This window comes from Lutra lutra, chromosome 16, assembly GCF_902655055.1.
Source record: "Lutra lutra chromosome 16, mLutLut1.2, whole genome shotgun sequence".
NCBI classification, from domain to species: domain Eukaryota; kingdom Metazoa; phylum Chordata; class Mammalia; order Carnivora; family Mustelidae; genus Lutra; species Lutra lutra.
This window is the reverse complement of record NC_062293.1, coordinates 38079094-38105768: the sequence shown is the minus strand read 5'-3', so window position 1 is coordinate 38105768 and position 26675 is coordinate 38079094. Positions and strand designations below refer to the sequence as shown.

Sequence of the window (26675 nt, the reverse complement as noted above, 5' to 3'; positions counted from 1 at the left end):
GATGCTAATCCCAATTTTTCTACAAGAGGTAACTCTCTAAGGGAGTTATTCCCTAAGCAATCAGTGGTAGGGTATTTTCCAAATAGAAGGGCCAATACAAGATTTCTACTCATTCCTAGAGACAGGAATGGTTACAGAGTTTGCAGGGCACAGTACGAAATATGGGACCCTTGTTCAAAAAGTATTAAGAATTTCAGGATGGGGGCACCTGGGTGGCTCTGTGAGTTGAAGCCTCTGCCTTCGGCTCAAGTCATGATCCCAGGGTCCTGGGATGGAGCCCCACATGGGGCTCTCTGCTCAGCAGGGAGCCTGCTTCCCTTCCTCTCCCTCTTCCTGCCTCTCTGCCTACTTGTGATCTGTCAAATAAATAAGTTAATTAATAAAAAAAAAGAATTTCAGGATGGCAACAGTAGAGAACTAAAGTAAGCACAGACTCTGTGTAACTGCACTGGTCACACTACCATGAAGCTGGCCTTGCCTGGACAGAAGCAAGCTGTCACTAGTACTTTCCGGGCATCGAAGCTTCACAGTGATATGAGATTAAGTTGTCATAGGACTGGAAAAGTATTTGCGGCTTTACATAAGCTATATGACTCTAAAGCAATTCTACCCATCAGGCATTATTATTTTTTAAAGATTTATTTATTTATCCTAGAGAAACAGGGGAAGGGCAGGGGGAGAGGAAGAGAGAGAATCTTCAAGCAGTCTTCCCGCTGAGCACAGTGCCCAATGCAGGACTTGATCCCACAACCCTGAGATCATATACCTGAGCCGAAATCAAGAGTCAGCCACTTCACTACTGAGCCACCCAGGAGCCCCTATGCAGTGAGCATTATCTTCCCCATTTCACGGTAGTTGAAACAGGCTTTAAAGAGTCTAAGTGATTCATCCAATGACACCAAGTAAGTGTCAGAGCTAAGACTGAGTTAGTTGAAATATAAAAAAATTGTATTCCTTGGGGCGCCTGGGTGGCTGTCAGTTATGCATCTGCCTTTGGCTCAGGTCACAATCCCAGGGTTCTGGGATTGAGGCTTTCCTGGGGTTCCCCGCTGATCTCCCTCTCGCTCTGCTGCTCCCCCTGCTTGTGCTCTCTCGCTCTCTCCCGCCCTCAAATAAATAAAATCTTTTAAAAAATTAAAAAATCTTGTTCCTTGATTTTGTATTATTTTCCACATGGCCCATTGTCTTCTGGCAAAACCCAGGCTTCAGTTAAGGCTGTTACACCCAGAAACTGCAGGGGCGGGGCAGAGAAGGCTAAGGTTCAAAGGTTATCAAGGCGCCAAACTAGTGCAGCCGCTGAAGTGCAGCTGTAGAGCTCCAGGACACACAGACCTTCCACCTTCCATTGACTGGGAGAGAGAGCTCTGTGAGTGGCCAAAGTCATGGCCAGTACCTGGCCTCCCTCTATAGGATAAGCAGGAGACACAGTGCAGTCTCTACCTTGATAAAAGGTAACTACAGGGAACCTGCAGAACCTTAATGATAAAATATTGGAAACAGCAGTCAGAACAATGGCCATGAGTGCTTCTATTTGACTTAGTATCTTAAGTTAGTCCAGCCAGTGCAATAAAAAAAGAAAAAAATGAGAAAAACACATTTTTGAGGGTAACCTTTTTTAAAGATTTTATTTATTTATTTGAGAAAGAGAGAAAGAGGGAGCATGAGGAAGGGGAGGGGCAGAGGGATAGGAAGAAGCAGACCCCCTCTGAGCAGGGAGCTTGACTTGGGGATTAATTCCAGCACCCTGGGATCATGACCTGAGCTGAAGGCAGATGCCCAACCAACTGAGCCACTCAGGCACCCCCCAAGGGTAAGCTTTGATGAATGATATAACTAGCTCTACTTTAAACTCCACGCATCATAGACCCTTCTCCAATGCCCTTCCCCAAAATACCACATTGGACAGTATTAACTATCCAGTACTATTCCATGCCAGAACACAGCAAAAACCTAGTAGGATATGCACATTTCTAAATCCCTTAGCTCCTCCTGGCTCACATCTCAGGAACCCATAGACCATTGTTTTTGTTGTTGTTTTGTTTGTTTTGACCATTTTTAAAAAAAGATTTTATTTATTTGAGTAGGGAGGAAGAGGAGAGGGAATGGGAGAAGCAGACTCCCAGCTGAGCAGGGAGCCCAATGACTCTGAGATCATGCCCTGAGCCGAAGGCATACACTTAACTGACTGACCCATCGAGATGCCCCAACCATTATTTTTTATTCAGATTTATTTCCCCTAAACCTCCAGTTCACTTTATTTCTTTTAAAGTTTATTTGTTTGTTTACTTATTTAAGTGATCTCTACACCCAGCATGGGACTCCAACCCATGACACCGAGATTAAGATGCATATGCTCTCCCAACTGAGCCAGCCAGGTACCCTCCAATTCACTTTAATACCAATGATATCTCCCTTCTCCATGTTATGTCACTCCCCTCATAAATTCCCTAGGAGAAATTGGAAAGAGCTGATAAAGTAGATCCCTGATCCAGCTTTTATGGTGAGCTAAGCTGAGAAAAGTCAAGATGTGTAGCCTTGGCTACTAGCTGGGCAAAACATAAAAAAGAATTTTATCAAGACAGTTACATATTCACAGCTGAAGACAGCATGAGGAAGGAAAGAAGTAGGGTTTTGAATGAGACAACTTGAGTTTGGATTCTGGTGTTGCCACTTATTAGCCTTGTGTCCTCAGCCTTACTAGACTCCTAAAGTCTATACAATGGAATGATTTCCCATGCTACAAGGCTGTCCTAAGATCTAAATGAGATGCGTACAAAGGGCCTATGCACATGAAAGCCTTGATAAACTTGCCCTCTGGTCTATGGCAGACACTAGTGGTTGCCCTCTTGATGTCCAATTCCTCCATACAACTCCCTCCTTTCTGGTAGCACCCCCATTTCCTTCCAAAGGCCATAGCACAAACTTAAGGAAAGCCTGTCCCCAGCCCCAGCTCCAGGGCTATTTTCTAGTTGAGCTGAGCCAATCACAGAGCAATTTCCCTTGCCAGGATTTAGATGTGGGTTCAAGAAGCAATTCTGCACTAATAAGATATGAGGTAAGTCTGCTTTGATTAGAAGCTGAGTTTTAACTTAAAGGGGCACAAGAACCATGTTCCTGCCTGTAGACATTGTCATGTCTGGATTGATGCTCAGAATGGCTACACCCAGGCTTTAATGAGAATGAGCTTGAAGACAAAACCAACACAAAAGGAGAGCACAGCAGAAAAAGAAAGGGGGCTTTAAACCCCCTTCACACTGAGCCACTGAATGAGCCAACCTTGGACTTCAGGTAACTGGAGACAATGTCCTTATTGTTGAAGCCTCTAAGCCAGGATTTTTTATTTGCAGCAGACAGCAGCCTCAATGACACATGGACCTTCTGCCTGAGAGTCTGTGGGAATTCAGGTGCCTGACTTAGTCCTCAAGTGCTAGTCTGTAGTAGGGACCCAACATTAAATTTGTCTAATATCAGACCTGGGACATACAAGTGTCCTCTCTATAAAGACATAAAAAGAGACTTTGGGGACTTCATGACTATCTAGATCAGGAGAAAAACATTCCTGCATTCCTCCTTTGCCGTCTTTAAAATGCACGAAAGCCCACCCACTCATATAGTTAACCGCTACTGAGCTCCCAGACTATGCAAAGAGCAAAAGAAAAATTGAAATGGGAGGTTCTCAAAATGGATCTTGAGCTTGGGTGCCTGGGTGGCTCAGTTGGTTAAGCATCTGCCTTTAGCTCAGATCATGATCCCAGGATCTTGGGATGGAGCCCCATGTGGGGCTCCCTGTAAGGTGGGGAGTCGCTTCTCCCTCTCCTTCTGCCCCTCCCTCCAACTTGTGCTCTCTCTCAAATAAATAAATAAATAAAATCTTTTAAAAAATGGATCTTGAGGGACTCCTGGGTGGCTCAGTGGGTTAAGCCTCTGCCTTCGGCTCAGGTCATGATCTCAGGGTCCTGGGATGGAGCCCCACATCAGCTCTGTGCTCAGTGGGGAGCCTGCTTCCTCCTCTCTCTCTGCCTGCCTCTCTGCCTACTTGTGATCTCTGTCTGTCAAATAAATAAATAAAATCTTTTTTAAAAAAATGGATCTTGGGATGCCTAGGTGGCTCAGTGGGTTAAAGCCTCTGCCTTTGGCTTGGGTCATGATCCCGGAGTCCTGGGATGGAGCCCCACATCAGGCTCTCTGCTCAGCAGGGAGCCTGCTTCCTCCTCTCTCTCTGCCTGCCTCTCTGCCTACTTGTGATCTCTGTCTGTCAAATAAATAAATAAAATCTTTTTTTAAAAAATGGATCTTGGGATGCCTGGGTGGCTCAGTGGGTTAAAGCCTCTGCCTTCGGCTTGGGTCATGATCCCGGAGTCCTGGGATAGAGCCCCACATCAGGCTCTCTGCTCAGCAGGGAGCCTGCTTCCTCCTCTCTCTCTGCCTGCCTCTCTACCTACTTGTGATCTGTCTCTCTGTCAAATAAATAAATAAAATCTTTAAAAAAAAAAATGAATCTTAAGCTCATGGGCAGACAAGCGCACAGGAAGATGAGTGGTAGTGAGGGGTTATGATGTCTATCTAGACCATATCTGACGCATAAGAAGGGAGGATGTCAGGGTGAGTGTGCACCAGACACTGAGGCAGACACATAAGCAAAGGGAGCAAGAGGCACTTGGGAAGGAGAGCCAGCCTGGCCCGAGGCCTCTGAGGGGAACTGCTCAGGGCAGGGTGCCCCAAATGGCATCTGCAGAGGCAGCAGGCAGTGCAAGAGAAAGATCTGGTCTGAGAAAAAGGTCCGAGGAGGAAGCAAGCTGTGAGGGACAAGGTCCTGCAGGAATGTCACAGGTGGTCTGGAGCAGCAGTGAATGGGGCAACTTCCCATGGCAGCAAGGCCACCTGGGTGATGGCCGTGGCCCCCTGAGTTGGAGTTAGCACCCTGTGGGAAGAGAGCTGTGCAGATGGAAACTAAAGGCAGCCCAGAGACCCACAGGGTCCTGGCTTGAGGATCAGGAGTCCTGGGTACTGGCTGCTGTTTCACCACCACGGGGACTGTCACTTCAACTCTTTGGGCCTCAGTTTCCCTTTCTGCTAAGTGATCATGGCCACATGATCTTTACAGGCCTCTGAAACCCCATTATTGCAGGGTCCCGACTCCCTGCATACAGGGAACACAGCAGATCAGCCCAGGCCAGAGAGGGCAACCGGGCTCCACCTCGAGCACATGTTGCTCGAGTGCCATGTGGAGAAAAACCGCTAAACACTCTGACTTCCACAGAAAAAGACTGCTGGGGAGACTGGGGAGACCCTCCCCCCGCCAGAGGCTCAAAATGCCCAAAAGGTGGGCGTGGCAGGGATCTGCCATCCCTTACTTGTACTGTTTCCTACGGTGGTTGCGGAAATCCGCCAACCCCTCACGGAATGAGGAGATGAAGACTTGTTTCTCCTGGGGTCCTTTCTGCAGCCAGCAGGGCCAGCCTCCCCCCAGTCATAGGCTCCCCTCCCCTGTCCTCCTGCAGGCGGATACCCTGGAGCCCGTCTGCTGCTCGCTCAGATCCTCCCTGCTTCCGGCTTCTGTCTCTACTATGTTCATCATCTTCATGTCCTATCTTCCTCCTGGAACTCTGACCCCCCGCCCCTTCCTGCAGCCAAGACACAATTTATTAATCACGACAGGCTCTCTCACCGAGAAAGGCGACCTTCCTCTAAAAAATGTGGTCAGTAAACAATTCCGATCATTTCTCTACTTTGCCTTTTATTATTCTTTCCCTGGTGTCCTCCTCTTCCCCCGCCCCCCCAGCCAGGGCTGCAGCTCTCAGATGGATGGCCACAGTGCGGCTAACAGACAGGGGGGTTATTTCATAGACTAGGGCACCAGGCTGTGGTACAGCTGGCAGGAAGAGAAGGGTAATTATAGTGCATCTCGGAGCCACCGGCAATGAATTTCTGCATAAAGGACTAGATTTGCCATGTATTATTTACGCCAGCATCAATTTTCCCAGCTGGCTCTATTTACTGTGCAAATTCTCTCCTGTCTGTTTATGGGCAAGGCCATGGTTCAGCACCTCTGGCTACTCTATACTGTGGAGGGGCCCTACAGGGCACCATGCATAATAAACAAGTAGCTGGGTTCACCGGGGCCACACTCTCCCTTCCTGTTAAATTATATCCCTGGGACTGCAGCGAGTTCCCAGTCTCACCTAGTCACGGTGATGCACGCAGGTGCGTGAAACCAAATCAGCAAGAGGAAAAAAAGGAAGAACCATTCTTTGGAACCTCACTGGGGGAAACTGGAAAACACCCTCTGGGGGGAAATCAGGTGGCTCTGGGGCTCAGGGAATTTCCTGTTTGTATTTTTAAGGACAGGACATAGATAAAGAAGGACTTTGCTTTTACAAGGTCACTTCTACCCGAAACTAAAAGACAACGCTAGGGGAAAGGGATGTCCATCTTACAGATGGAAAAACAGGGACAAAAAAAAAAGAGAGAGAGAGAGACCAGAGGCTTCTGGGCTCAGTCACTGCATGAGGATGGAACGCGGGTACCATGGTGACACAAAGGGTTCTGTCTAGTCTCTAGCAGGCCTCTTCACAGAGGCCAGAGGCCAAGGTGAACTCAGCTCCCATGGAAACATACATGATAGAAACAAGGAAGAAAACCTGGGACCAGCATGAGTTTCTGGGTCCTTCCAACACAGCGTCCTCTCTTGCCACAGAAAGAGAGGCTGAGGAAACAGAGATGTCTCCTCCGTCCAGCCCGAGAGCTTCTCCTACAGTCCCAAGTGTTGGGTGACAGTGAACAGCTGCTAGCGTGCACAGAGGTGGGGCACTTGATGTCCCCGGCTTTTCCCAATCAACAGCACAGTCCTATCTGATCTCCCTGGGACGCTGGGCTCTGCTCTGGAGGCCCCCAGGTCCCAATGTCTACCACCTCCTGGAAACCTGTTGGCTGGAAAAAGACAGGAGGGAAGGGTAAGTTTTTGAGTTAAGCAACTGGAGCAGGCAGCCTCTTTGGTTGCCGGGTCCCAGCATCCAAGAATCCCTCCGTGAGACATCTGGGCACACAAACACCCTCAAGGGCCCAGATTCTTGGCTTTCCCCTGCGGCCAGCTCACCAAACGGGGAGATTTGGTCAGACGTGCCCTGCGCCAACTGCCCGATGCTCCTGCTCCTTCCTCCATGTCCAGGAGAATCCGGGTGCTGGGTACAAAGCTCCAGGAGCGTCCAAGGGCAGGTTTGAGATCCCCACTGTCCCTGTCTCGGGTCATGTGGTTGGTTACCTAAGGCAAAAAGCAGCAAAGACTTCCAGATTGATCATGCTGGTATAGAGGTTATCTGTTCCTGCAGCTTCATTCTACAAGTGGAAAACTGAGGCCCAGCACAGAGAAAGGACTTCCTCCGGGTTCCCTGAGTTACTGACAGCGGATCTGGAACTAGAACCCTGGGTCCTCACTAGCACTCCCCTCTTTCCATGAAATTACCACATGTCAGGCTTGACTCCAGCAGAAAGTCATGGGCCATGGGTTTGGGAATAAGCAGCACTGTCTGCACTTCGCTGGAGGGAAGGGAGGGGTGGGCTCGCACCTCCTACACCCCCAACCCAGTGGACAGGCATTCTGAGACTACATCCACCCAGCCCTTGTGGCATCTGTATGTAGGGGGTCATGGGAGCTTTGAAAGGGAGGTTGTAATCTGGTCAGTCAGTTCTCCTCTGCCCAGCATAGCCATAGGTGGGCAACCGGAGCCTCACGGCATCCTCTTGATGACAGTCTCCCCACCGGCACCCCCAACCGGGGGCAGGGGGCTGCAGCTTGTTCATCACTGAGTCCCCACTGCCTAAGCTAGAGCCACAAGCAGGTGATCATACACAGTCTGAAGTCAGGAGAGGGAGGCCCTGGGACAACTTAAGAACTAAAAGTGGGGCGCCTGGGTGGCTCAGTGGGTTAAAGCCTCTGCCTTAGGCTTGGGTCATGGTCTCCGGGTCCTGGGATCGAGCCCCACATCAGGCTCTCTGCTCAGCTGGGAGCCTGCTCCCCGCCCCCCCGCCTGCCTCTCTGCCTACTTGTGATCTCTGTCAAATAAATAAATAAAATCTTAAAAAAAAAAAAAAACACCTAAAAGAACACTGCTGGCTGCTGGTGGATGTACAAATTAGTATAACCTTCCTGGAAATTTGGCGATATCATATCTACACACTTAAAAATGTATGTATTTGGGGGGTGCCTGAGGGGCTCAGGTGGTTAAGTGTCTGTTTTTGGCTCAGGATGTGATCTGAGGGTCCTGGGATTGAGTCCCACATCAGGCTCTCTGCTCAGTGGGGAGTCTGCTTCTCCCTCTCCCTCTGCCCACCCCCCACCCCCTGACTCGTGCACTCTCTCTCTCTCTCTCTGGTTCTCTTTCTCTCAAATAAATAAATAAAATATTTTTAAAAATTAAATTAGTTTAAAAATGTGGTTATCCCTGACTCTGTAATTATACTTTTAGGAGTCTGAGAAAATAATATGAAATGTACAAAGAAATTTGGGTATCAGGGTGTTCACTGGAGTTTTACTTAAACATTTATTCATTTATTTTAGAGAGAGAGCAAGTGTGTGAGCAGAGCTGAGGGGTAGAGGGAGAGGGAGAATCTAAAGCTGACTCCCTGCTGAGCATAGAGCCCAATGTGGGGCTCAATTTCATGACCCCAAGATCATGACCTGAGCCGAAATCAGGAGTCTAATGACTCCTGTTAATTGACTCAGTTAATTGACTGAGCCGCCAGGCACCCCAGAATTTTACTTAAAATAGAGGAAAACCAGGAGTGCCTGGGTACTCAGTTGGTTAAGCATCTGCCTTCAGCTCAGGTCATGTTCCCAGGGTCCAGATATCAAGTCCCTCATCAGGCACCCGGCTCAGTGGGGAGCCTGCCTCTCCCTTTCCCTCTGCCTGCTGCTCCCCCTGCTTGTGCTCTCTGTCAAATAAATAAATAAAATCTTTTTTAAAAATTAAAAAATTAAAATTAAGAAAATAAAAGAGGAAAACTGGTAACGAACTACAGGCTCACAATCAGGAAACAGACCATTATGGGACACCAGGGGTTGGCAAACTACTCCCGACACACCAACTGTGGCCCCAAAATTATTTCTGAAAGTCAAGTTTGGCTGGAACATAGCCATGCCCTCTGTTTAGGGACTGTCTGTGGTTGTTCTCACGCAACCTTGGCGGAGCAGAGTAGCTGTGACGGAAACCATATGGCCACAAAGCCTCGACCATTTACTCTCCGGCCCTTTACAGAAAAGTTTGCTGACCCCTGTAACACAGGTATTAAATATGTAACTGCTAAAAATGGCATTCTTAAAGCATCTATTTAAAGACAGGGAAATGGAATGAGATGAGGTTTTTTTGTTTTTTTTTTTTTTAAAACAAGCTTACAGTTTAATTGGAAAGCTGGTTAAAAGTATATGTATATATGGCAGAAAAAAGGTCCTATGGAGATATATAAAAATATTAATATGTTTTCTGTGGATGTGGAGACTTACTACAAATTTGACTCCTATATTTAACTATTTTTAACCCTATGAGAAGCATACAGACTTTTTTTTTTTTTTAAGATTTTATTTATTTATTTGACAGAGATCACAAGCAGGCAGAGAGGCAGGCAGAGAGAGAGAGAGGAGGAAGCAGGCTCCCTGCTGAGCAGAGAGCCCCATGCGGGGCTCGATCCCAGGACCCTGGGATCACGACCTGAGCCGAAGGCAGAGGCTTTAACCCACTGAGCCACCCAGGCGCCCCTGCATACAGACTTTTTAAACAGTCTCCAGTAAGCAGAAAAGTTTACCTTGAAAGCAAAAACATTCCTTTCTATGAAGCACTGGAAAAGGCAAAAGTATTGGGACAGAAACAGGATTAGTGGTTGTCTGGGGCTTGGGGACCTTTTTGGATGACCAAATATTCTAGATCTTGATTGTGCCATGTAACAAGATACATACCTTAGTATCCGTTGGCCAAACTTCATATGAGGAAAAAGTCACTATGTGTGAATTATTCCTCAATAAACCTGTCTTAGAGTAAGAAGAAAACCAAGACTATCCCTGACCCCTTAGCTATTTATGTCTGATCTCATCCCAGTCTAGGGCTCTAGATGGCCCAGGGAAGTTGGGCTAAGATCCTGTCCTAAAGGACCATGTTGGGGGTTAAGCTGGCATTTAAGGAAAGTAAACAGCTGGAATTGGAAATCAAATTCATGTCCCCCCCCCCTCGGCAAAGCCCAGGGAGCAGAGATAAGACTAGCAAGCCGTCAAGTGCACTTCCTCACCATCACTGCCACGCCCAGGTCCCGGGCCAGGGTCTTCAGCTCTCGAGCCAGCTGCATCATCAAGGCCAAACCTGGAGAAGGAGAAGCAGAGGGCGAGGGCAGCAGGGCACCTGGGATTGGGCTGATAGGGGACTGGATTCCAAAGGTGGGAGGCTAGATGACGTCCTGGACCCTGGGCTCTGCCGCACCTCTTACCTTCCCTCTGCTGACCTCCCAGAAGTGGGGAAACCACAGCAGTGACTGAGTCCACAACCACCACCTTCACAGTTGCTGAGGCGCTGCTCACCTGGGGAGAAGCAGATGCCATAAACCAGTTGGCCTCTAGAGAGGATCCATTATAGAGCATGCTTGCTCCTCTATCAGACACGGGTAAGAAATAAGTTCTCCAACCCCAAATATAACTGTGCAGGCCTCATGGAATTTCAGGTCTTTTCCCCCCATCTCTGTTTGTAGGTATAATGGATTTTACTGAAGACTTGGGTGGATAGAGGGTGTTTAAATCACAGGACATCGCAGATACACCAAAATAATTAAATTTGAAAAATCCCTAATCTAAGTTCTCTGGCCCCAGTCATGAATTTTCTTTCTTTCTTTTCTTTGTTTAAGGTATTTTTAAAGTAATCTCTACACCCAACATGGGGCTTGAACTCACAGCCTTGAGATCAAGAGTCGCATGCAATACCCATGGAGACAGCCAGGCTCCCGGCCCTGTATTATGTTTTTAAGATTTTTTTTTCCCTAAAGATTTTACTTATCTATTAATTTACTTACTTATTTATTAGAGAGAGTGTGAGCCCATGCATAGGGGAAGGAGAAAGAGAGAGGGAGAAGGACAAGCAGACTCCACACTGAATGCAGAGCCCAATGCGGGGCCCTGTCCCACAACCCTGAGATCACAACCTGAGCCGAAATCAGGAGTTGGATGTTCAACCAACTGAGTCACTTAGGTGCCCCAAGAATTTTTTTTAAAGCAGGCTCTACACCTAGAGTGGAGCCAAATGCGGGGCTTGAACTCAGGACCCTGAGATCAAGACCTGAGGTGAGATCAAGAGTGGGACATTTGGGATGCTTGGTAATTCAGTTGGTTAAGCAGCCAGCTCTTGATTTCAGCTCAGGTCATGATCTCGGGGTCCTGGGATCTAGCCCCACATTGGAGTCCCTGCTCAGTGGAGATGCTCTGGGATCTTCTGTCTCTCTCTCCCCCGCCCCTCTCCCCAATTGTTCTCTCTTGCACACTCTCTCTCACAAATAAATCAATCTTAAAACAAAACCAAACAAAACAAAAAGGAGTGGGATACTTAACCGACTGAGCCACCCAGGCACCCCCAGTCCTGAATTTGCTTAGCAGCCGTCTCTCTCATGGCCAGCCTCCCCCACCATCATCTTGCCAGGCTCCTCCTTTCCCTCTTCTGCTTACTTCCCTAATTTCCAACTTCCTGTGCTGAAGGGGTTAGCCTTCTCTTTACTTCAGTCTCCTTCTAGATCATGCCTCTAGGTCTCATCTTCCGCATTTCAAGCAGTTCCAAATACAGATTATATAGACAGCCATCTCTTAAAACCACCATCTTTTTCTCCACACACGCATAAGCATCATCCTAGTTTCTTGTACCTAATCTCCCTTACTCTTTATTATCCAAGTCATTTGCTGCTTCTGTTTCCACAACTTTCTTTCTCACTTCATGCTGCCCAGATCATGGTTATTCAGCATTATCTGGTCTTTTGCATGTTTTCCTTCATCGTCCAGTTACTGACTCTCAGCCATCCGCTCGTCTAGGAGAAGATGGCTGAAAGGAAGAGAAGCTAAAACTGAAATCAGCTTAGCTCTTCCTCAGTCTGAGAGAGCAGGTTAAAATCTCTGGCTAAAATGCGGACAGCCAGGCTTTCACTGCTGGTAACTATGGAGCTATCAGGTCATCCGTCGGGGACAGACACTAAAGCGGCCCCTTGACCTCCACCTCCAGGTGTTTGAGCCCTTGTGTAATCCCCTCCTCCAACTGCAGGCGAGTCCTATGGCTGGCTTCTGATTAATACAGTGTCAGAGGTGCTGGACTGTCTTGATGAGTCTATGCCTCATGGCAAAGGACATTGCTCCCAAGATTACATTATGTAACATGAAACTACATGTTCCATTTTGCTCTCACTTTTTTGTTTTTTTTTAAATTTAAGTTATTTGAGGGAGAAGGAAAGGAGTGAGAGCGTAAGTGAGGAGGGGAGCAAAGGGAGTGGGAGAAACAGACTCCCCAAGGAGCACAGAGCCCAGTGAGGGGCTCAATCCCAGGACCCTGAGATCACTACCTGAGCTGAAGTCAGAGGCTTAACCGACTGGGTCACCCACGCACCCCTTGCTCTCATTCTTGTGCTGTTCTGATGAAGCAAGTGGGCATGCTGTGAACTGCCTATGGAAAGGGCCACAGGGCAGAGAACAGTGAGAGCCTGGACAACTGCCAACAAGACACTGAACTCACTAGAAATGAGTCCTGGTGACAACCCCAGTGAACTGGTATGCGGATTCTTCCCCAGTTGTGTCTTCAGATAAGAGCACAGTCTAGGGCGCCTATGTGGCTCAGTTGGTTAAGCATCTGCCTTCAGTTCAGGTCATGATCGCAGGGTTCTGGGATCAAGTCCAGCATTGGGCTCCCTGCTTAGCAGGGAGTCTGCTTCTCCCTCTCTCTCTACCCCACCCCTCTGCTCATACTCTCGCTCTCTCTCAAATAAATAAAATATTTTTAAAAAATCTTTTAAGAAGGGGCACCTGGGTGGCTCATCCATTGAGCATCTGCCTTTGGCTCAGGTCATAATCCCAGGGTCCTGGGATCAAGCCCTGCATTGGGCTCCCTGCTTGGCGGGAAGTCTGCTTCTCCCTCTCCCATTCCCCGTTTCTGTTCCCTTTCTCGCTATGGCTCTCTGTCAAATAAATAAATAAAATCTTAAAAAAAAATTTTTTTAAAAAGAACACAGCCTGGTTGCCATCTTTTTTTTTTTTTTAAGATTTTATTTATTTATTTGACAGAGAGAGATCACAAGTAGACGGAGAGGCAGGCAGAGAGAGAGAGAGGGAAGCAGGCTTCCTGCTGAGCAGAGAGCCCGATGTGGGACTCGATCCCAGGACCCTGAGATCATGACCTGAGCCGAAGGCAGTGGCTTAACCCACTGAGCCACCCAGGCGCCCCCTGGCTGCCATCTTGATTACAGACTATTAAGATCCTAAGCAGAAGCCCCAGCTAAGCTATGCGACTCATGACCCATGGAAACTGTGAGGTAATAAGTGTGTTAAGTCATTATGTTTGTGATAACTTGTTATTCAATAATAGAATATATACTATCCTAATGGGGTCTTCCAGTAAAAAAACACAAGTCATTTGACCTGGGAGTTGAGAGATTTAGTTCTTATCCTAATTATGCAGTGACTTTGAGCAACTTACTAAACTTCTCTGGTCCTCATTCTCCTCATCCCCAGAAATGAGAGGGTTGGATTAGATCAGGGCTACTTGACTTCATGTCTCAACACACATGGGTCATAATAAGCTACTGCTCCTACGGCAAGTTTCTGTTCAACTATTAAGTGTTCCAAAGTCTGTAAAAATCATTACTTTACATACCATCCCAGGTATGCCCATAGGAACATGTAACCCTTTGGGGTCAGAGAAAGTTTAACATGAATTGAGCTATTCTAAGACGTCTTTCTTTTCTTTTTTTTTTTTTTTAAGATTTTTATTTATTTATTTGACAGAGATCACAAGTAGGCAGAGAGAGTGGAATGGAAGCAGGCTCCCCGCTGAGCAGAGAGCCCGATGCAGGGCTCAATCCCAGGACCCTGAGATCACGACCCAAGCTGAAGGCAGAGGCTCTAACCCACTGAGCCACCTAGGCGCCCCTCCAAGATGTCTTTCTAAATCTAATAGCCTATAAATCAGTGCACCAAATCCTGTCTAGGCACCCAGCAGGTGTAAGGGGGTACCAATCCAAATGCCACTCTAAGCCCCTCTTCCTTGTTAACAGGATTCTGGATGTGTTCAGGTAGAGGGCAGAAATCTGACATTATGGAAGGTGGGCCCAACCCCTAGTCTAAGATACACACAAAACTCTGTTTTGGCCAACAAGACATAAGGCGAAGTCTACTAGCGGGTTCTGGAGAAAGATTTTCTTTCCTGATAAAACGGAAGAAGGCAGAAAAAGGGGCCATCTATTATTGCCCCGAATATGGGTGTTGATGTGGGAAGACATGATGCCTACAGCTATAGCAGCCATTCTGCAGTTATGAGGGGGAAGAGCAAGAGAATCAGACATACCAGCCTAGAGCCCTGATACCACGGACCTGCCCATTCCAGACTCATGTGAGGTAATTAAATGTCCTCAAGGTTCAAGTGCCTGTCACACAGCCTCTCTTACTTGCAGCTGAAAGTAATCCTTGCTGATCCAGGGAGGATGAATGCAGAAATGAATATGACTTGATCCTTGCATCAAGGGTCTTACTGTTCAGTGGGGATGGGCAGGAAAACAGTGAGGCACTCAGGAATGGATTAAGCACACGGGAATCCCACCCTGGCAGTGGCAGGCACAGCTAGAGTCACCAGATGGCACATCTGCTTTGCCAGTCTGTCCTAGGCCACGTGCCTCCTGGCAGATAGCCTTCCACAAGCTAGGTGAAGCAGGGAGGGGCAGAACAACAGGCTCACCTGCTGGGACACGGCGCCTCGGAAGTCCTGCAGCACGGCCAACATCTGGAAGACGTCAAATGCACGCACTACCTGGATCCTCTGGAGGGCTCCTGCCTAAGGGCGTGGCAAGGTGAAGAAGGGGCTTTGGATAAGAGGGAGCAGGGGCTCAAGCAAGATAAAGAGGGATTTTAAAGCTGAACGAGAAACCTAGACATAAGGACTCCAGTCCAAGCTAGCAGATGGGCTTTGTCTCCTGGGCCAGTTCTCATGGTGGTGGCCTTCTGGGTGCCGCGCTGTAAAGCCAAGTCAGAGTTCAGGGTCAAAGTATGGCAGGTCTGGTTAGGAATGTCTGCCATGCAAGAAATGGGAAGGAAACACAGATGCTGTGTGCTTGCCAGCCCTGAATTACGGTGTGCAAGGAGCTGGGTCACCTGGAAGATCAGTGTGGGGACCATCCATGCTGGGATAATGTCCTAATGGGACACTGGAAGAATACAGGAAGAATTAATAGAACATGGTTTCAAAGCCAGAAATGACTGTTTGTCCAAATTCCCAAAATTCAGGCAACATAAGGGATAATGAGGTCTTTCTGTATCGGACCTTGAAGGTACTCAAGCCTCCTGCCCTCACCTGCTCCTCCTCGTCTGGGGTCCTGGCCTGAAGTAGCTGGAGGATACGGGAGGCTGTCAGTCCTCCGTTGGAATCAATGTACAGAACATTCTGCTGCAGGCTGTAGGCCACATTTGCAGCTACACGAAGACACACCTGAAGAGATGAGGCATTGGGAGAATGTGAGCCCCCAAAGAGGGCCCAGAATGGGAATTCCCCCCACCAAATCCTGTCCAGATCCCACTGACGTGAATGGGCCAAGCTCAAGTTCAAGCCCCACTCCTCACCACCTATCTTCTCTCTGAATCACAAGTACATTGGCAGAAGCTCCCCCAGGGATCCAGAGTGATGCACCCACCTTCCCACCTCCCCCGTCCCCACGTCCTCCCAGCTGCTGGCTGCCCACGTACCTGGGTTTTGCCACTACCTGGGCCTCCTACAATCTCAGTCACTTCTCCAGTGTAGAGACCAGCATCAAGCAGTTTGTCCAGGCTGGTGAAAGAGGAGGAAGAGAATCAACCCAGCAGACTGGAGGGAACAGAGGGGAATAGGAACCAAGAAGAAAAAGCAAGACATTGCTTCCCAAGCCTGGGTTCTGTCCAGAGATGGTCTGAACATCCCTAGGGAAAGAGGGCACAGGTACAAGCTCTGCCTTGGGCCCCTCCTCATCCATTCGCTCTCAGCCGGAAGATCACTCCGCTCTCCACAGAGGTCTCTGACATCCCAGCAAAGGGTCCTCCTTCTATTCTGGATCTTAATCCCTTAAGGGTTTCCTTGATAGCATTTCCCATAATTTGTCATTATTTATTTGTTATGATATTTACTTATTAAAGATCTTTACTTATTTATTTGAGAGAGAAAAAGAGCGAGAGATGGAATTGGGGAGTGGAGCGAGGAGAGAAGCAGACATCCAAAGAGCAGGGAGCCCACTGTGGGGCTCAATCCCAGGACCCTGGAATCATGACCCGGGGCAAAGGCAGACACTTAACCTACTGAGCCACCCAGGTGCCCCTGTCATTTTTTTTTTAAGATTTTATTTATTTGACAGAGATCACAAGTAGGCAGAGAGGCAGGCAGAGAGAGAGGAGGAAGCAGGCTCCCTGCTGAGCAGAGAGCCCGATGTGGGGCTCGATCCCAGGACCCTGGGATCATGACCTGAGCCGAAGGCAGAGGCTTTAACCCACTGAGCCACCCAGGCACCCAACCCCCTGTCATTTTTTAAATTTTTTGAAATAATTATAGATTCATAGGAAGTTGCCAAAAAAAAAAAAAAAGATTGTACAGGGAGGTCCCATGTACCCTTCCCCTCCCTTTCCTTAATGGAAGCCAACCACAGTGCAACCAACAGAGCTTATCCAGACTTCCTGTGTTCCGTGTATGTGTGTATGTATACGGTTCTAAGCAATCTTTTTTTTTTTAAGATCTTATTTATTTATTTGACACAGAGAGATTACAAGTAGGCAGAGAGGCGGGGGAAGCGGGACTCGATCCCAGGACCCTGAGATCATGACCTGAGCCAAAGGCAGAGGCTTAACCGAATAAGCCACCCAGGCGCCCCAGTTCTATGCAATCTTATCACACATGTACATTCACGCAACGACCACAAGCAAGATACAGAGTATTTCCATCACTACATGTCTCCCCTGCCCACTCTGCTATAGCTACACCCCTCCATCCCACCCTGAATCCCTGGCAACCACCCATCTGTTCTCTACCTCTGTCATGATGTTATTTCAAGAATGTTACGTGCACAAAACCACACTGCATGTAGCCGTTGTGGCTGGCTTCTTTCGCTCAGCATCATTCCCTTGAGATCTGTCCATGTTGCTGCTTCCATAGCTGTTGTTTTTTATTGCTGAGAAGCAGCCCATGGTACAGACACACCAAGTTTATTCAACCATTCACTCACAGAAGTCTGTTTTGGCTGCCTCCAGGTTGGGGCAATTGTGAATCAAATCGCTGTGATCATTTGTGTACAGGTTTTTGTGTAAACCTGTTTTTATTTCTCTGGAATAAATGCCTAAGGGGCGCCTGGGTGGCTCAGCGGGTTAAGCCTCTGCCTTCGGCTCAGGTCATGGTCTCAGGGTCCTGGGATCAAGCTCCAAATCGGGCTCTCTGCTCAGCAGGGAGCCTGCTTCCCTTCCTCTCTCTCTGCCTGCCTCTCTGCCTACTTGTGATCTCTGTCTGTCAAATAAATAAATAAAATCTTTTTTAAAAAAGTATCTTTTATAAACAAACAAACAAACAAACAAATAAATAAATGTCTAAGACTACAACTGCCAGGGGGCACCTGGCTGGCTCAGTCACTGGAGCCTGGGACTCTCGATCTTAGGGCTGGAAGTTCGAGCCCCATGTTGGGTGTAGAGATTACATAAAAATAAAATATTTAGGGGGTGTCTGGGTGGCTCAGTCGATTAAGTGTCCCAACTCTTGATTTTGGTTCAGGTCATGACCTCAGGTTTGTCAGACTGAGCCCAGCATAGGGCTCCGTATTGGGTATGGAGTCTGCTTAAGATTCTCTCTCCCTGGGTGCCTGGGTGGCTAGGTCGGTTAAGCATCTGCCTTCAGCTCAGGTCATGATCTTGGGGCCCTAGGATTTAGCCCCACACAGGGCTCCCTGATCTGTGGGGAGCCTGCTTCTCCCTCTCCCTCTGCCAGTTCCCTGGCTTGTGCTGTCTCTCTTTCTCTGTGTCAAATGGATAAATAAAATCTTAAAAACAAAAAAAAAAAGATTCTCTTTTCCCTCTGCGCCTCTCCCCATCTCTAAAAATTAAAAAAACAAAAAAAACACAACTGTTGGGTTGTACAGTAAGCACATGTTAATTTTCATTTCTTTTTTTAAATTTAAATTCAATTAATTAACATATAATGTAATACTTGTCTCAGCCGTACAGGTCTGTGATTCATCAGTTGTATATAATACCCAGTGCTCATTACAACACATACCCTCCCCGATGTCGATCACCCTGTTACCCCATTACCCCCCCCATCCTCCAGCAACCCTCGGTTAGTTTCCTATGATTAAGAGTCTCTTATGGTTTGTCTCCCTGTCTGGTTTCATCTTGTCTTATTTCTTCCTCTCCTCCCCTATGATCCTCTGCCTTGTTTCTTAAATTCCACATATCAGTGAGATCATATAATTGTCTTTCCGATTGACTTATTTCTCTTAGCATAACATCCTCCAGTTCCATCCACATCATTGCAAATGGCAAGATTCCATTTTTTTTTATGGCTGCAGCACATGTTAATTTTATAAGAAACTATGAACTACTTCCCTGAGTGGCTATGCCACATTACTATCCCACTAGCAATGAATGAGTAATCCAGTTTCTCCACATCCTTACCACCATTTGGTCTTGTCACCATTTTTTGGTGTGGCTATTCTGATAGGTGTGTAGTTATATATCTCATGGTTTTTTTTTTAAAGATTTTATTTATTTATTTGACAGAAAGACAGATCACAAGTAGGCAGAGAGGCAGGCAGAGAGAGAGAGGGAAGCAGACCCCCTGCTGAGGCAGAGAGCCCGATGAGGGACTTGATCCCAGGACCCTAAGACCATGACCTGAGCCGAAGGCAGAGGCTTAACCCATTGAGCCACCCAGGTGCCCCTATCTCATGCTTTTTAAAAAAAGATTTTATTTATTCACTTTATTTTTGAGATTTTATTTATTTATAAAGATTTTATTTATTTATTTGACAGAGAGAGACATAGAGAGAGCAGGAACACAAGCAGGGGGGAGTGGGAGAAGCAGCAGCAGGATTCCCGATGAATGGGGAGCCTGATGCAGGGCTCGATCCCATCATGACCTGAGCAGAAGGAAGACATTTAATGACTGAGCCACCCAGGCACCCCATGAGATTTTACTTATTTATCTGACAGAGAGACAGCGAGAGAGGGAACACGAGCAAGGGAAGTGGGAGAGGGATAAGCACGTTCTGTACTGAGCAGGGAGCCCAACGTGGGGCTCGATCCCCAGGACCCTGGGATCATGACCTGAGCCGAAGGCAGATGCTTAATCAACTGAGACACCCAGGTGCCCCTTAAGAATTCTATATTCTAGATGGAAGTCCTTTGTGGCTTGCAAATATTTTCCCCACTCTACAGCTTGTCTTTTTCTCTTTTGCAGAGCAAAAGTTTTAATTCTGAATTCATCCTTAGTTTTGTTTTTTGATTAAAAATTTTATCTTTATTAATGACACTTTTGGTGTCAAGTCTAAGAACCCTTCACTTAGCCCTAGTTCTCAAAGATTTTCTTCCTTTTATTCTAAAAGCTTGACAGTTTTAGGGTGCCTGCCTGGCTCAGCTTGAGGAGCATGTAACTTGATCTCAGGGTTGTGAGTTTGAGCCCCCCATTAGGTATAAAGATTAAGATCTTTTTTTTTCTTTTTAAGATTACTTAAGATCTTAAAAAAAATTCAGTTGGACGTATTTGTAGGTGTATTGCTAGGTTCTTTATGTGACTCCGCTGATTTCTCTTTCACTTGGCCGATACCATATCTATCTTGATTACTTCTTTATAGTAAGAATGTTTGGCAGACTGAGTCCTCCAACTTTATTCTTTTTCAAAAATGTTTTAGCAATTCAAGGTCATTGGCTTTTTTTCCATGTAATTATTAGGATAAATCTTATTTTCACCAAAAAAAAAAAAAAAAAAAAAAAAGTCTGCTGAGACTTTGGTAGGTACTACATTACGTTTATAGGGCAATTTGGGGAGAATTGACATCTTTACTATGCTGAGTCTTTCAATCCATGAATACAGTTTGTCTCTCCATTTATTTGGGTCGTCTTTGATTTCTTTCATCAGCAAGTTTTAATTTTCAGCACACAGCTCCTATACCTGCTCTGTTAGATTTAGGTCTAAGTATTTCATTTTCTTCGGAGCAACTGTAAATGGTATTATGTTTTAATTTCCATTTCCACAGGTTTGTTTTGAGTATATAGAAACGCAATTGATTTTTATGTGCCGATCTTGTATCCTGCGGCCGTGCTGAATTCACTCCGTTCTGGGGGTTGGTGATTATTTTCTATGTGCTTGTTTTTGTCTCTCTTCCCATTTGGCCCAGAGCACCCAGGGGCAAGGACATTGGCCCAATGCTAGAAACACAGGGGAGACACAATAAATGTTCCTAAAGAAACAAGTGGTAGAACAGTAGTATTTAGTTATTTGGTTCCTATATTGTCGACATTCTGGCCGTGGAAGCCTTCGGGTAAAGTCAAGACACAGCCAATTCCAAATCCATGTTCTGTCCTCGAACCATCGCAAAAGAAACGGGCCACTAACCACACCGCACTCCCCACCCAAATGTGGGCTGAAGCGGCTTCCCCTAAACCACACCCCATTACCAACAGCTCTGCATCCTGGCCTCACGTATCCCTTCTCCAGCCCTGCAAACAGCTTCATGGGGTCTAGTACCCTAAACGGTTCTTGATGACCTCCCATGACCCTTCTGTGCATGCCAAGCAGCACCTCAGGAATTGATTCCAATTCCAAGGACCCCATGATTGTAAGCACAGGTCCCTGCCAGACAAATCGTTCCTGTCACCACTCCAGGCCTGTGGCTTCTCCCCTTGGGATCAGACAATCCCTAGCTCCAGCACAGCAGAGGTTCTCCTGGTGTGGTTCCCCAGACCAACAGCAGCAGCACTAGGAACTGGCATGAAATGCAAACTCTCACTCACCTCTCGCCCCCCTCCACCCCCGCTCAGAAACTGGAGAATGTAGGAGTTTCAACAAGGCCTCTAGGTGGTATGGATGCGTTTCCACATTTGAAAACCACTAGGCTAGACTAGTGATTCTCGATCCTGCCTGCATATTAAAATCAGGAGAGCAGTTTTGAAAAAGAAGCTTGTATTAGCGGTTCCCAAACCTGTCTGCACATTGGAATCACTGGGAACTTCAAACAATATTGATCCCTGTGTCCCATCCCCAGAGAATGTGATTTAATTGGTCTGTAAGAGGCATGACCTTTGAGAATGTTTAAAGATTCCCCAAGTGATTCTTTTTTTTTAAGATTTTATTTTATTTTAAGATTTTATTTATTTGTCGGGGGGGCAGACTTCCCACAGAGGAGGAAGCCTGACTCAGGACTCGATCCCAGGACCCCAGGATTGTTACCTGAGGTGAAGGCAGATGCTTAACCAACTGAGCCACCCAAGTGCCCCTAAGATTTTATTTTTAAGTAATCTCTACACCCAGCATGGGGCTTGAACTCACAGCCCCAAGATCAAGAGTCACACACTCTACTGACTGAGCCAGGCAGACACCCCTCCCCAAGTGATTCCATTGTGTGGACAAGTTTGGGAGCCATTGGCCTAGAGTCAGAATGGGTGGGACCCAAGCATAAGTATTTTTTTTTTTTAAGATTTTATCTATTTATCCGACAGAGATCACAAGTAGGCAGAGAGAGAGGAGAGAGAGAGAGGAGGAAGCAGGCTCTCCACCGAGCAGAGAGCCCGACATGGGACCCGATCCCAGGACCCTGAGACCACGATCCGAGCCGAAGGCAGAGAGAGGCCTAGCCACTGAGCCACCCAGGCACCCTGGCATAAATATTTCTTAACCGCCCAGATGATTCTAATGTGTAGCCTGGCCTAACCCACTGGCGTTGACTCTCCAAACAAAAATCGACCTCGTTCTTGGCTGTGAGGACGCTGCAGAAGGAATTCCCAAATCCCCCTCACCTATATTCCTGTGTCACTTCTCCTACTGCCCAGAGGACCACTATCGATCACCTCTAACTCGGTGGAGAGACAACCCCTCCCGCCCCCCGCCCCACCTGCCTTTTGCAGCAAAACCACACCTGGGTCTTACCACCTGCTTTGAATACAACCGATTTCTGGGACTGATCCTTTGGAATTGGCTTTTAGGGGTTTTTTTGGCCATTCATTCCAACATAGCCTAAATACTCCCTATTTCCTGAAGGCCTTCCTCTAAAATGAGGGAGATACAGGAGCACCTGGGTTTCTCAACTGGTTGAGCATCTGCCTTCGCCTCAGGTCATGATCCCAGGGTCCCGGGATGGAGCCCCACGTCGGGCTCCTTGCTCAGTGCGGAAGCCTGCTTCTCCCCTTCCCTCCATCTGCAGCTCTCCCTGCTTGTGCTCACTCACTCACTCTGTGTCAAATAAATAAAATCTAAAAGAAAGAAAGAAGAAGGAAAGAAGGAAGGAAGGAAGAAGGCAGACAGGCGTTTAAAGAAATAAATAAATAAAATGAGGGAGATACGGAGATGAACGAGACATAGCTCCAGCTTTCACAGAACCACTTCTCTCCACCAGTCGATATAACTTCCTGCAAGGTACACTTCACACTCTAGGGTCCTTGTAAAGACTCACAGTGCACACCAGGCTCTGAGATGACCCACTATGAAAAAGCTCGTTTACTTTGAGTGAATGAATTATTTCTGAAATGTCTATGTAACTCCCTACCTACCTTTCAAAAAAGTTACATCCGTCCAGTGTCCACGAAACACTGAGAGCCGGGCTGGAAACCTAGCGCCTCATCTGATTCTTCACACCTACATCCCACCAGCTAGTAAGGCATTTCACACCTCTTCTACACCTCTCCTGCGTGTTCCCTGCCCTGGATCGGACTCACAGGCCCCAGCACTGCCATCTCCCTCAGCCTCTCCCACAGGCCTCCCCCGTCCAGTCCGCCCTGCACACCTCTGCCCTGTGCCGACAGCTCCCTGCTCATTCCGGCCTCCCACTAGGAGAGAGGCAACAGGGCAGGCAAGGCAGAGTCAGGAGCGTGACAGATATAACCCCAAGCACCTGGCCTCCCACTTATTAGCCAAGAGAACTTAAGCAAGCACTTAACCTAAGCCTCAGTTTCCTCATCTCTCCAATGGCTGAGTTTGACTGTCACTCGCTCATTGGTGGTGGTGGAGAAAAAAAATGAAATCATGTGCTGCAAAGCGCGAGCTCAGGGCCAGGTTCTCTGTAGGCGCTCGGAGAGGGCCTGCCTCCCCCACAGAGCTTTCTGGAACCACTCTGATTTCCCTTGCATTGACCCACTATGGCCGCAATCCTGCCCCCTTACCCCTGGACTGCTCCTTAAATGCTTCCTCTGCCTATGTTGGTTTTCATAAGCTCGCCAAGCCCCCAGGACAGATCTGCTTCCGGTCTATCAGTCCCTCCTTCTGCTGCCACCACACACGCTTCCACCCCTCTCCTGCTCACCTGCTCTTTTTTTTTTTTTTTAAGATTTTATTTACTTACATGACAGAAAGAGAGATCACAAGTAGGCAGAGAGGCAGGCAGAGAGAGAGGGGGAAGCAGGCTCCCTGCCAAGCAGAGAGCCCCATGCGGGGCTCCATCCCAGGACCCTGGGACCATGACCTGAGCCGAAGGCAGAGGCTTAACCTACTGAGCCACCCAGGTGCCCCTCACCTGCTCTTCTATCTACCCGCTAGACCCCACGCTCATGAAGCTCAGGAACTGTGCCAGACTTGTACACCCATCATGTGCACATATCTGGCACCTAGTAGACAAAGGGTGTGCTTGATGGGGTAAGACCCGGCCCCCCACCCGGGAGAAGCAAGCCCCATGCTGCGTGAACCTTTCCAGGAGAACGTGTCAGGGGAACAGCAAGGGCCAAACCAATCCAGAGACCTTGCTGGTGGCAGAGTTCCTCATCAACTTCCGCACACACAGGCTGGGAAAGAGGTCAGACTCCCTTGGCGGGAAACTGGCTGTTGTCTTCCAATGCTTTCCCTCTCCCAACAACACAGCAGAATCGAAGTCCTCCCCCATGAAAACTCTTGGCCCCTCTTACTGCTGAGTGTGGGGAATGCTCCCAGTTCTGATCGAGTATCCCAGGGCTGCTCCTGCCCCCGCACTCCTCGCCCCTCCAACCTCTTGGGCTAAACTCAAGTTTGGTTAATAATTACTAACGTGCAGGGTCACTGAGGAGATTATATAACTTAATGTCCATGGCCGGTACCCAGGAGGCACTCGGTGTGTTATCAGTCCTGCCACGTTCTCCTGCCCTGTCCTTAAGTGAAGTGGGAGGCAGGGCCAGACCAGAGTTGTTCTGATGTCTTGAATAATAATGAAATACTGACATCTTGTGTTATAGAATAGTGGTTCTCCATCAGAAGCAACTTTGCTTGGGTTCATCTGCAACATCTGAAGATGTTTTTAGTTGACCCATCATGGGGAGAAGACAGGTACAACTGGTGTCTTAGTCAACACAGGCCAGGGATGTGGCCATAAACCCTATAATGCACAGGACAGACCCCTCTTACCCCCACCCCAACCAAGTAATTACAAATCTCAAAATGTTAGAGGAGTGTGAAGTCGAGAAACGCTGTTATAGGGTAAGAGAACTCAGAAGTCCTGACCATTGGTCCATGCTGCCCCCACCACTGCTTGAAAAACCCTGCTCTCTCTAGATTCAGGCATAAGGGGCCACAGTGGAGGCAGTCCTGTCCTCCAGCCTCTCACCTTCCTCTCCAAGTACACATACAAACCTTTGGATGCCAGTGGACAGGATGGCAGTGGAAGTCTTCAGTTCCTCGTACAGATCAGCGCCATTGCAGGGGAAGGCTGAGAATTGGGCCAGCAACACCCTTCTCAGGGCAACCAGGGCCTGCGGAAGGGGCAGGGGCAACTCAGGGTGGGGTCGGGGACGCTTCTCAGCAATGGCCGGCCAGAGGAGGGAGCATCCCAGGGTCTCATATGCTCCCCCACCCTACTTATCAACCTAGGGGAACCCTTGGCTCCTTTGGCTCGGGGGTGAGCATCTGGACTCACCCAGCTTTGGAGCGTGGAGATGGGCAGCTCACCTTGTAAGACAAGGCACATTTCTGGGCTACGTCCTCTAGGTCTGCGGAAACCAGGTCCACCACTGAAAACAAGACCCAAGCGGCTGACCGGTAGGTAGGGAGGCCCGGTCTTTCCACACTTGGTTTTCGGGTACCTAAAGCGGAGTGACGGTTCTACCTCGGGACAGGACGTCCCAGGCGGTCTCGGTAAAAGCACAGAGACGTGGGGTCCTGGCGAGGCGCCCAGCACCTGCGTAGGGCTTCTGCCCTCCCCGGGGGGCTCGGATGGTCCTCCTCCCGCCTTCCCGCCTCTCCCGAGAGGTGCGGGACAGAGCGCTGAGGGGACGGCCCCTCCCGGGTCAGCCGGTGCGGGACACGCCCCGGCCGCGCGGGGCCCAGCTGGGTGGCGCGCACGCGGTCACCTGTCCTGATCCCGCGGGTCCTCAGTTGCCCGACCGTGTCCTGGGTGAGGCCCGGGCACAGCCCGGCCCTGAGCACGCCCATGGGGCCCCGGGGGCACCGCGCTCGGGGATGCTTGTCCCAGGGGCATCCGCTGGGCTCTCTCCTCACGCCCCGTGGTGCCTCTTTCCCGAGCTGCCGCGGGGGGCGGTGCGGAGAGGGCGGCTCCCGCCGGTTCTCTGCGCATCCGTCCCGCCGCGCTTCCGCCTTCCGGGCGCCAAGGACTGGCCTGCAGCGCCATCTGCTGGCCGCGTGGCGACAGGGCGGCTGGGGCGGAGCCGCGCGCAGGCCCGAGCCACGCCACCTCCCCAGCCCTTTCGAGCCGGCGTCCCCTAACGCCCAGCTCCCGGCCCGCCTCGCCCGGCACCCGGCGCCCGCAGCCGCCTCCCCCTGCCTCCCCGGGCGCGCGCCGAGACCGTGTTGCGCGCCTCTCGGCGTACGCTTCTGTTCTAAACGCTGGGCGGCGGAGGTCGACCAGAAGGAACATCTGTGCGCTGCGGCACCTACCTGTTAGGGACGAGGATAGAGAAGAGGAATCAAAGATACCGGGTAATTACAGATTGGATGGCAGGTGCTAAGAAGCAGCAGAGCGCAGAGAGGGTATCTGCGTCTCTGTTTTCGAAGGAAAGAAACAACATTATTTTTTGGGTGATTGGCAACAACAAAAGCCCTGTTGATTTGGAACATAAAAAATATGATTTGGCATTTTTTAATTTTTTTTAAGATTTTATTTATTTATTTGACAGAGAGAGATCACAAGTAGACGGAGAGGCAGGCAGAGAGAGAGAGGGAAGCAGGCTTCCTGCTGAGCAGAGAGCCCGACGTGGGACTCGATCCCAGGACCCTGAGATCATGACCTGAGCCGAAGGCAGCGGCTTAACCCACTGAGCCACCCAGGCGCCCCTG

The 26675-nt window shown here is 48.7% G+C and overlaps 1 protein-coding gene across 3 annotated transcripts; it reads right to left on the bottom strand.

Annotated features, from left to right (window-relative positions):
* Positions 1–4462: 4462 nt before the first annotated feature.
* RAD51D (RAD51 paralog D) lies at positions 4463–26026 on the bottom strand. 3 transcript variants are annotated; one of them, XM_047708177.1, is made up of 11 exons: positions 25733–25945; positions 25332–25393; positions 25017–25135; positions 15953–16034; positions 15564–15698; positions 14952–15047; positions 10471–10561; positions 10276–10346; positions 9178–9270; positions 7097–7261; positions 4463–6930 (listed from the first exon to the last, which is right to left on the bottom strand). In XM_047708177.1, exons 1-11 carry the CDS (start codon positions 25812–25814, stop codon positions 6835–6837), a joined length of 1092 nt encoding a protein of 363 aa, XP_047564133.1. In that variant the 5' UTR covers positions 25815–25945; the 3' UTR covers positions 4463–6834. The 3 variants fall into 3 exon arrangements, with proteins under 3 accessions (XP_047564133.1, XP_047564130.1, XP_047564132.1); XM_047708174.1 differs by lacking the exon at positions 9178–9270 and having other exon boundaries at positions 25300–25393; positions 25733–26026; XM_047708176.1 differs by lacking the exon at positions 9178–9270 and having other exon boundaries at positions 25733–26001.
* Between the last annotated feature and the right edge of the window lie 649 nt (positions 26027–26675).

Excerpts from the sequence above, each read along its gene's own strand:
- RAD51D (XM_047708174.1), bottom strand. The coding sequence starts at position 26,010 with ATGGCGCTGCAGGCCAGTCCTTGGCGCCCGGAAGGCGGAAGCGCGGCG. Across the intron at positions 25,394-25,732 it reads GACCCGCGGGATCAGGACAG|TGGTGGACCTGGTTTCCGCA; the intron begins GTGACCGCGTGC and ends TCTTGTTTTCAG. Across the intron at positions 10,347-10,470 it reads GGGAGGTCAGCAGAGGGAAG|GTTTGGCCTTGATGATGCAG; the intron begins GTAAGAGGTGCG and ends CTCCTTCTCCAG.